The 11,137-nt window shown below is 42.3% G+C and overlaps 1 protein-coding gene across 2 annotated transcripts; it reads left to right on the forward strand.

Annotated features, from left to right (window-relative positions):
• Positions 1-4,597: 4,597 nt before the first annotated feature.
• On the forward strand, positions 4,598-11,010 carry cndp2 (carnosine dipeptidase 2). Of its 2 annotated transcripts, none has more exons than XM_080015850.1 (12): positions 4,598-4,644; positions 5,247-5,323; positions 5,474-5,617; positions 5,776-5,938; positions 7,539-7,627; positions 8,421-8,621; positions 8,718-8,802; positions 8,971-9,131; positions 9,250-9,414; positions 9,541-9,682; positions 9,923-10,070; positions 10,546-11,010. In XM_080015850.1, exons 2-12 carry the CDS (start codon positions 5,264-5,266, stop codon positions 10,610-10,612), a joined length of 1,425 nt encoding a protein of 474 aa, XP_079871976.1. In that variant the 5' UTR covers positions 4,598-4,644; positions 5,247-5,263; the 3' UTR covers positions 10,613-11,010. The 2 variants fall into 2 exon arrangements, with proteins under 2 accessions (XP_079871976.1, XP_079871977.1); XM_080015851.1 differs by lacking the exon at positions 4,598-4,644 and adding an exon at positions 4,650-4,685.
• Positions 11,011-11,137: the final 127 nt, after the last annotated feature.

Genomic DNA, 11,137 nt, shown 5'->3' on the forward strand with positions numbered 1-11,137 from the left:
GTCATCTTTCAAAGGCTTGAATATTTTATGACCATATATCAACCAGTGGAGGCTAATTTATGGAGGAGTGATTGTTTTAAATTCTTGTTTACTGTGTGATGTTATATGAATTACATACAAACTGATTAGTTGTTTCAACATAAACAGGAACAAGAAAGGAGAGAATTTAAAAATTAAGGTAACTTGATGTACAAATACAAATGACAAGGTTTACCACTCGTTGAAATGATTACATTTCAAATTAAGTTGCATCGGATTTCTTGTTTTTAATACAAAATGTAAAAAGTGATCTGCATATGTCCTATTAGATAGTAAATAAAACATGCCAATATAAGACATTTGTTATGAACAAATTGTGTGACTATTGAGGGTATACTGTACATGCTATGTCTTTCCAGACAAAGATCTCACAATTAAATCAGCAACATCGTGTCTTGTTGAGCTTTACCATCAGATTTTACTGTATTTGAAAAGCTGCGTATTAAATTGCATATAGAGTATTTATCGCCATAGGTAAAGTAGAAGTGCACAAACTGGGTCAAATGATGCACTTTAATGTAACTCAATATCTCTAGGCCCTCTACAATCCCCTTCTATGTTGTGTGTATATACTTAAGGCCGTCGCACTCCCATGTTAATTTATGTGAAGTACTAATCATTTGAATATTAATTGCCTTGTTTGATACATTTATTAAGTCAATAAATCGGTTTGAATTATTATTTAAAAAAGGGGAAGGGAGTTGGTGTAAAGTGGGCAGGAATAATATGTGAATTAACCCAGGTGTTATGTGTCCAGGCTCTGGATGCTGATTGGTGAACAGCTGGAACCAATTTGGCAGTTCTGGTCAAACCACCCTGCGCAGAGCGGCTTCTATACCGTCTTCGGTCTGTGGAGGGTCAGGGGGCATTGCTTGGAGCCATGCACAGGGTTGGGTTGCTGGTTCTTTTGACTTGGCCGGTGGTGTGGTCAGTACCGAGGGCCACACCCAGCATCCCGAGTATCCGGCGTGCGAGCAATGAGTGGCAGGCGATAAACGAGACTCAGCTTGATGTTTATGAAAGCGCAGCGTGGGGTATGTTTTCTTCTCTCATATCTGTGCAAAAATTAACTTAAGAGAGGTGTGGAGTACAACTCCAGGAAAGTAAAATGCTGCAGGCTTGGAAGGGTCGAAAGAAAGTTGATGTTAATTGTGGTTGTACCAATGTGAACTGTGACAAGGGCCGTTTGTTCATGCGGAATGTACCCCTAAGGTATGAGTCCCCCCCTGCCGCCCCCCCCCCCCCCCCCCCCCATGCTGTCCCCCATGCCATCCCTTCCAACAAAGCTTCAATATAAAAGCTTTAAGTCCATGACTTATCGTGCATCTTATTGTGTGCAGCGTCTTGCCTGCTGCCCCAGCATGCTGCCACTGTCATTCTGTTTCTGCTCTGACTCAACATTCATCTTTTTTTGGGATTGCATTTGCAGTTTGTTTCCCTTAAGTTGGCCAATGGATTGTGTACACTATCAATTGAAATACGTTACCCGTTTGAGGAGTTGACGGACTGAGTCACACTTGTTGGCTCCAGAACTCCTTAGTCGGCTTGTCTGTGCTCCTGTCAAACTCTGACAAAGGCCCTGATACCACAAAAATGATTACTTCAATTTGGCGTGTTGTGTCTAGTCTGATGGTCCTCGTCATCCTGCCTGTACACTCAGACCAGAAGCAACTTCTATAATTTGTGCTCTCGTTGGTTAAAGCGTTATCACCCCTGTTCAACTCATTGCTGAGTTGTTGCCACAGCAGCATATAAACAGATAATGTCCACATGGCTGCATTTATTTAGATGTTCTCCCGCAACCTCTCCCTATAGATTATGATGATGATGATGATGAAATTGCCCACACTGGAAATGCCGCTGTCAGCCTTGATCCTCTGCCTCATACTGATGACGGATATGTGGAAGACATGGATTCTGATCTGAAGCCACGAGCCCCATCGAAGTGCCCTGGCAAGGCACAAAGTAGGTTTTGACAAACAATTTGCAGGGGAGGAATTCACTTCGGGTCCTTGGAGAAGGGTTGTCTTATTTCAGATTGTGGGATCCCTCTGGCGGAGCGAGTGCCATGTGGCTCTGCTGGAACGTTTACTTCAGAGTGTAAGAACGTGGGTTGCTGTTGGGATTCTACAACTTCCACCTGCTACTACCCAATGGATGGTGAGCCCTTGGCTAAAAAGAAACAATCTGCTTAGGATTCATAAACTACCACCTTACAGCCTTTTCGTCCACTTTAGAGTGTACTTCAGATAAACACTTTGTGTTTGCCATTCGCCATGACTCTGGATCCCTCAAGGTGGACCCCTCCAAACTTGTTGTTCCTGGACACCCAAGCTGCACCCCTGTTATTGTGAACTCCTTATTTGCCATCTTCAAGTTTTCTGTGACGGCTTGTGGAGTCCGTTCTTATGTAAGTGCCGACTTGAACACTGTCTTGTCTTGACTGCCACTTCCTACAAAGTGCCCTGCGTTTACAGGATATTGGAGACACTACGATCTACCTGGCGGAACTGCAATCTACTATCCAAGCGTTGAGCCTCAAGTACGGTGTCATATCAAGAAGCAATCCACTGAGGTGAGTTTGTCTTGAGGCTTATTGACACAGTGTACACCGCAATGACTTCAAGATGCGAGTACTAGTCGAACTAAGACAAAATCTTTCCTGGCTGGGAACACGCCTCACAAGCTGCGTGTGATGTGTCCTTATAGATTTGCGGTTGAGTGCCGCTACTCTAAAGGCGGCACTGGCAGCGATAAAACCATGGCCAGCATTGGCTACATGGTGAAGATCCCCACGTACAACTTACCTTCGAAGGTCACCGACGACGGCCTGTATACAGTGCAACTGCGGCTTGCTGAAGGTTTGCCCTCTAATAATTGCCTTGCTGAAATGAAGTGGCTGACTGGACCTCGGCCGCATATTGTGACTCTTGGTTTTGATGATGCTTGTGCTCAGTCAGGATTTTTGAGCTCCTACACAGTTCGGTGGCTTGTGACTCGCGCCTCTATTCTTCCAAACAGATGACACTTATAAAACGTACTTGCCTGATAATCACCTGCCGCTGCAAGTCCTCCTGGAGAAACCGGTGTACCTTGAACTTAACTTGATGGCTCGGAAACGCCAGGCAGTCGTCCTTGTCAACTACTGCTTGGCTTACCCACGCTCGGCCAAAAATGCTCTTGTGCTTCTTTATGAGGGGTGAGTGACTTAATTGTTCATTAACGTCAACTCTAAACTCAGCAGTGCAGCCTCTTGACACCATTATGCTGAATTCTATAATTTCCCTCTTTGCACCCGGCATCTTGTAGCTGTGCCAACCCCAATGACCGAAAAGTGTCAGTCCTCAAAATGGAAGGCAATGCACAAAATCAAACCCAGAGGCGCTTTATGGTCAAAGCCTTCCAGTTTATGGATCAACTAACAAACAAGTACCTTAATGAAGAAGTGAGTCATGAGTACATCGCACTTTAAATACTTTTCGGGGATGCCTAGTTTAGGTAACTGACTTGTCCTGGTTTTGTTATGCTGCATGCAAAGAAATGATAAGATGGTGTGATCACCAAGTGGGTAACAACTCCAGTTCATCATTTCGGTTGCTAGTGAGCGTGTCATTAATGTTAGTGGTCAAACGGCACCTAATTCTTGGACTCTAAATGGGGTAATTATCAGGGAATGTCTGTCTGCACAGATCTACTTCATGTGTTCAACCGAAGTGTGTTTTCCAAGCGAGAAAATGTGCCAGCAAGGTTGCTTCGATGGAAAGGTGAGGTCAGCGTAACTCCACAATTCTACTGTAATGCTTGTGCTAAACAACATTTTCTCCTTGTAGGGACAATAGAAGATGTATACTGGAGGCACAAAAAGGGCAGGGGGGCGGTATGGTAATGGGTTTATGGAATAAATATTTTAGTCACTTTAAATCTTGTCTGTCCCTCCAGCCCTTGTTCCTGACTTGTTTTTTTTTTTTTTTTAAGTGAGTCACTGCAAAAGCAGCCAGCCCTTATAAACCAGTTAACAACTTTTAAAGATTACTTTTGGTAACTCAAACTTGAGGCATATGCTTAAGCCTATACAGTTGCTGACCTCATCTAGTCACTGCCCCTCCAGTCCTCTTGCAGCTAATGTAGTGACACAAATCCGAGCACGCAGATGCACTCAATATAACATGGCTATATTTTTATCAATCCATGAAGGGACGTTGCCGTGACAAACATGGTTTACTAAATGGGGGCATATCCAAACAAAGGTGCAATGGGGGAAAACGTGACATTTATCAAGGTGTTGCATGCCAGCAACTTAAATTGCATTGCCTTTTTTTTCTGATGGCCTGAACTTTACATTAAAATGGCATGGATCATTCAAAACAGCCTCACATTAAAATCTATTAAAGCTTTGCATTTGTAGTCTGCATTCCTTGCCATGCTTACGCAAATGAGAACACTGGCGGACTCTACATCAGCTATGAGATAAGTTCCACGTCCCGGCCGGCAGGGGGCAACACCGCCTTTCGCGGCTTTGCTGACGACAACGCGACCTCCATAAAAGGAAAAACCCGGAAGTGCGGACTGAGGCGCGTCACGTGAAAATCAGCTGCGGAGACTGAAGTGAGTAGAACGTCCGTTTCGCGCTGAATGGACGATTGTTGGTGAGCGCAGGTTTAATGTGATCAAAATATTGGATCATAAATGAACGAAAACATATTCAGTTTTTGCGCGACGCGGCTTATCCTGCTTTTTTTTTTTTTTTTTTTTTTTTTTTTTTAAAAGCAAGCGCTTCACCGATACTGTTAAGCTGTTGTACAGCGTCTCACGTCTTGGCGTCAAATCACCTGCACGCTCGTCAATGCAATAGGTTCTTTCAGTGTGTCGCCTTATCTAACTATTCCACATGCTGTCAAAATGTTGACCATATATCTAAAAAGCTAGCTTTAATCCTCTACGAGTATGTGTACATAAATATAATGTACACATACTTTAAGCAGTTATCATACGCCATATAAATATGTATAATAGTGCAACAACCAGAGTGAAGGACATTTTCTGAGGTGTGTGAAAACATGCAGTTATTGGGGACTCTGACCACTCGCATAATAGATAAACTAGCTCCAGATAAAAAAGAAGGAAGGAAGGTGTGGTCTGTGCCCTATATGAGTGAGTGAACGAGCACACTCCACTCCTCTCACTTTTTCTCCCGTTCAACCCCACAGCTGTCATTGCCAGCAAGATGGCTCATCTTTCAGCACTTTTTAAGTATATGGATGAGCACCAGGATCTTTACGTCAAGGTAAGCTTGTCCCACCCAACGCATTGCTTTGTTTGGCTGTGTTCTATTGCCACCAGTTGTGCAGATCACTTGACTGATCAATACTGACCCATTTAATCATGAAGTTTTTCAAATCGAATTACATCAATCACAATGTTCTGTATTACCAAGCGCCTGGCGGAATGGGTGGAGGTCCAGAGTGTGTCCGCTTGGCCGGAGAAGCGCGGGGAGATCAAGAAGATGATGGAGATGGCAGCCAAAGACATTGAAAGGCTTGGTGGCACGGTGGAGATGGTGGACATCGGCAACCAGAAGGTCAGACAGACAGCACCTTGTTTTCAGTGTTTCACTTATGATACTTTTTTTTTGTGTGACGTCGTCTGTCATTGTGGTCTTACTGTATGTAAAATACAAAATGTATCGCAGCCCCACAAATACAAATTTTGTAACTGTGATTATGATATCACCCGTAGCTTCCATCTGGGGAGGAGATTCCCCTGCCTCCCATTGTTCTGGGTCATTTGGGGTGTGACCCAGGCAAGAAGACTGTGTGCATCTATGGCCATCTTGACGTCCAACCGGCTCAAATCGACGATGGCTGGGATACTGAGCCTTTCACTCTGGTGGAGAAAGACGGTAAAGAACAAACCACATTTAAATAATTCTGTTTTTTGTTTTTTTTTTTCTTTTTTTACTTTCATTTTTGTTGGTATGAGCAGGTCAGGCGAAGCTTTGTTCTGTATAATTATAGCTTTGGGTGTGACTGGATAAGCAGTTTGACAGGTCAGGCACTGCTGCAATTTCTGGTTCCTCAATTCTGCTTCTGTGATTACAGAACACTTAAAAGTGAATGTTCTACTGCATGTCAAGACACTCACTATGATATTATTATTGGTCCAAGAGGCTGACACAATGGCCTTCCTGCAGTAATTGTAATTACTTCATGTGTATGGCACAGTTAACATCAAACTTGGAATTTATAGTATCTGTGGTTTATTTTTCACCCTTTGCACCTTCCTCAAATAGTCAATATACTATCTTAGTATGTTACATAAGTCCACCAGTTCCTTAATGTCTACTTCTAAGGCAGGATTTTTCAGTTTCATTTACAGGTAAAATACTTTTTCAGTTTAAACTAACTTGTTTAAACTTGTTGGTCCTTTTGATTACTCTTGAACCTTTGCCATTCATCAACCTTGTTGTAACTTGCTTTATTTAAACTGATAGATACAAAATCAAGTGGATACGTTTGTCTATCAACTTTTACACTTTGTCTTACAACCATAGTGCCATACATGAATTGCGTAACAGTCTTGTTACCTCAGTCCAAATTAAATTATTCCTATTCACTGAGCACACACTTATTGAAGTGATTCTCATTTAAATGATTTTCAATGTCATTCACTAATTCACTTTTTATCGTCTGTGTTTTATCTGTTGACTGTCCGCTGATGGCTGCATATCATCTGATGTAATGGTGTCATTGATTTCTGTTTGGCACCAGTTCCTGCTTTTTATGAGGAACTTGGCTGAGTAGAGTGACTCAGCATGGTGTGCACGCACGCAAAGGTCACCACAGATAAGAAAGAAGAAAGAAAAGAAGAAACAGTCTTTAATCGTCACACGACACTCCACAACACATGCTTGCACACACACACACATGCACATGCTTGATGGTGGCCGGTGAAATGGCTCCTCTGCTTTTGACCCATCCTGGCTTGTCCTTCCTCCGGGGGCACAGCCAGGAGCAGTGGGCAGCATACGTGGACGCGCCCGGGGACCAGGTGATAAGTGTCCATCGCTGGTCAGACGATGATGGGTGCATGTTTTTGGTGGGGGTCCTTACTGACGTGAGGTGGAGGAAACCCCATGTGAACACGGGGAGAACATGCAAACTCCACACAGAAAGGCTCCTGTTTTTTGGAAGATAACCCGCCGGAGCACGGTGCCAACAGCGCCCCAGGCGGGAATCGAACCCAGGACCTTCTTGCTGTGAGGCAGCAGTGCAATGCACTGCGCCACCGTGCTAAGCATATTCACACATTCATGTCATTCACACCCGATGTTTTAAGTTCCTGTCACTAGCCACTAATTTTGCCTCAGCATTATTCCCGGTGTTAAACTAGTACATAAATTCAAGAGTACTGGCCATGGAGGTGTTTAAATATGGTTGGGGTTTTTTTTTTTTTTTTTTTTTTTTTTAAATAAAGGAGGGATTTGTTGTTTTTGTTTGCAGGCAAGCTTTACGGGAGGGGTTCCACTGATGACAAGGGTCCAGTTCTGGCTTGGTTCAACTGCATTGAGGCCTACCAGAAGATCGGGCAGGTAAAGAAAGCTACCATATAACTGAGTGATTGGATTATGAGGCAATCAACCCATTATCAGTGTCCAGCCACATGGAGGTGATCAAAGGTGCCCTGTAAAGGTTTGTGAATTATCTATCGCCTCCTGGGTTTGATGAGTGACTGCGTGTTTTAAAAAAAATAATAATAAAAAATTGTATTCGAACAGCTAAAACTCAAGGTGCTGTCTTAAAAGTTAAACATCGCAGAAGAGGCAAATGGGGTGTGATGCTCACTTTGCTGGGGGGGGGGGAGTCTAATCACTCTGGTTTATTACTGTTATTTTCAACAATGACCGGCATCTCGGGCTAACATTGCATTATACTCTGCATTATAATTCTTATTATTATTATAAGAATTACATCTTGTCAGTGATGGCGTTCACACTTTTCTAGTGTCATTCCTACACCTCTTCTATGATTTGATTTGAGCCCATTTCATTTTTAACTTTAATAAAGGTCTTCCCTCTTTTGGAATGCAAAATCTGTCAGACTGAAAACTTAACGTTATTTATACTCATTGAAATCTGTTGCTGATACATTTATACTTGAAATAAAATCACATGTAGGGAACTATTATGTAGCTGAAGGGAACATTGCCATTTTTTTAATGGATTGTGCATGTGTGAGGAACCTCAGGAAGTTTCATTTTCCAAAACGCTTCAGGGGTACATGTGTCACTTTGGTGTATGCACATTTGTATAGATATGTGGTTATGAGACAGTTAATATTATTTTACTATATTTCTCAACCCTCACCTTGTTCATTGTGGAGCAGGAGCTTCCCATCAACATCAAGTTCTGCTTCGAGGGTATGGAAGAGTCTGGATCTGAAGGCCTGGATGAGCTTGTCTTTTCTCGCAAAGACACATTCCTAAAGGACGTAGACTACGTCTGCATCTCTGACAACTACTGGCTGGGCAAGACCAAGCCCTGCATCACATATGGCTTGAGAGGGATCTGCTACTTCTTTATCCAGGTAAAGTGAAGTACTTATTTTGGTGGCCATCTTTGTGCAATTTATTTTAGGTGGTATCTATAAATGACATGAAATGTAATGTTTTTGTATTCCCAGGTGGAGTGTGGGGACAAGGATCTCCACTCTGGGGTGTTTGGTGGCTCTGTTCACGAAGCCATGACTGACCTCATCCCACTTATGGGCAAGTTGAGCCATTTATTGAATAAATTATAATAAAACTTAAATATGTGCACCGTTAAACACGGCCATTGATTGACATTGACACAGACAAAATCTTGTTCCTTGGAATCGTACCATGTAGCCTTCTGGGGAAAATGCAAAGCTATATATATTTATGTTCGCCTTGCAGGCTGTTTGGTGGACAAGAAAGGGAAGGTCCTGGTTCCAGGGATCTATGACGATGTGGCCCCTCTGACAGACGAGGAGATGCAGCTCTATGATAAAATAGATTTTGATATAGAGGACTACAGCAAAGATGTTGGTGTTGTCAAGCTGCTCCATGACACAAAGGCAAGAAGTCTGTAACACGTAGAGTAAAACGAAACGGCATTGCCTGATTTGTTGTTTTCTGACAGGATTGTATGTGTGCTTGTAAACATTATCATTTAAATATTTGTTTTGTATGAAGGAGCAAATCCTAATGCACCGGTGGAGGTACCCGTCACTTTCACTCCATGGAATCGAGGGGGCTTTCTCGGATGGCGGTGCCAAGACTGTTATACCCCGCAAAGTAATCGGCAAATTCTCCATCCGCCTAGTCCCTGACATGGACCCCAAGCTTGTGGAGAAGCAGGTAGCATTATTGGCTTTGTTGTGAAAACAAATACTTTGTAATCATTTAAAATGTCCCATGTGCAAGTTCATAACATTAGGGAAAAAAAAAAAAAAATCGGCTTAAATTATTCTTTGTCATGTCAAGGTCGTTGGTCATCTCCAGAAGAAGTTCTCTGAGCTGGGAAGCCCCAACAAACTGAAGGTCACCATGGGCCACGGGGCTAAGGCCTGGGTCTCTGACTTCAACCACCCTCACTACATGGCTGGTCGAAAGGCTATGAAGACAGGTACAGAGAGTGAGATAGAAGAGCGTTAGAGAAGCAATGTCTCTTAATTCATCTAAAGGAAAGGTATTTTATCTTTTTAATTTGAACCCTTCTGGTGAAGGATTTAGGAAAGAAGGGCAGGATACAGTTATTTACTTAGCACTTCACTTCCTCTCGTACTTGTGTTGTCATAGAATCCGTTTTGAACCACAGTTTTTAACTCATTCACCGTGATCCTGTCCTTGTGTTCTTTGTGTGTAGTATTTGGTGTGGAGCCTGACCTGACGCGAGAGGGTGGCAGCATTCCAGTCACTCTGACTTTCCAAGAGGCCACAGGACGTAACGTGATGCTGCTTCCCGTCGGGTCGTCCGACGATGGAGCTCACTCTCAGAACGAGAAAATAAACAGGTACTTCTCAGCGATGGAAATATTTTATTGAAGTTTTTATTTTTAAGTCATATCATGTGGTTATATGCTTTAAATTTGGTGTAACAATAATACAGCAGAACTTCTCAAAGTGTCAGACAAATTTGAAATGGCAGCAACATGCCTTGCAGAGCTACCTGGATAAAAAATGCCCAGAATTTGTAAAACTTTATAGGGGAGGCTCTAATCTTCTGATGAGAGAAAAATGCATTGGATGGAATAAACAACTCGGACAGTTTTTTTCGATCGTCAAGATTAAGGGTTTGACATTTAGATATTTGGTAATGTACACTTTAATATTAACGGATCCAAACAACTTCAGAACATTTTAGAAAATGTGGTTCAAGAGTTGACCACTTGTTATTAATCACTGGTTCAGTCATTCTATTGGAACCTACCTGTGAACTCACTGGATATGAAGTGCATCACCCTCATTGTCTTTTCCTTCTGCTTTTAGAACCAACTATGTTCAAGGAACCAAGATGCTCGGTGCCTACTTCCATGAGGTTTCTCAGCTGGAGTGAATGTAGAGGAAAAATGGATGTGAAATATGCTTTATTGCTACATACTTATAAACATTTTATACATACAGGTGTACACATTCTTCTTTTCCCTTTTGTAATTTGTTTTCCAATAAAGAATTATTAGGAAATGCATAATGACAGTATTTCCTCTTCTCATACTGTAGCAGATATTTCTTAGCATGGCTACCCCAAAATATTAAAATGTATTGTTTACACCACAAACAATGTTTTGTCTGTATTCCCTGTGGAAATATTAACGTTTTAACCATGTGGCCAAAAGCAGACCAATCAAGCCAGGTAAATTAAAAAAAAACAAAAAGAAAACTGTCGGTGTATTACATAGCAACGTGTGTATATACAGACTGTCTGGATCAGCCACAACATTAAAACCACTGACAAGTGAATAACATTGATCATCTCATTCCAATTCCACCTGTCAAGGGGTGGGATGTATATTAGGCAGAAAGTGAAGTGAACAGTCAGTTCTTGAAGTTGATGTGTTGGAAGCAGGAAAAATGGGCAAAC

The sequence above is a fragment of the Zeus faber genome, assembly GCF_960531495.2.
Source record: "Zeus faber genome assembly, chromosome: 1".
Taxonomy (NCBI): Eukaryota; Metazoa; Chordata; class Actinopteri; order Zeiformes; family Zeidae; genus Zeus; species Zeus faber.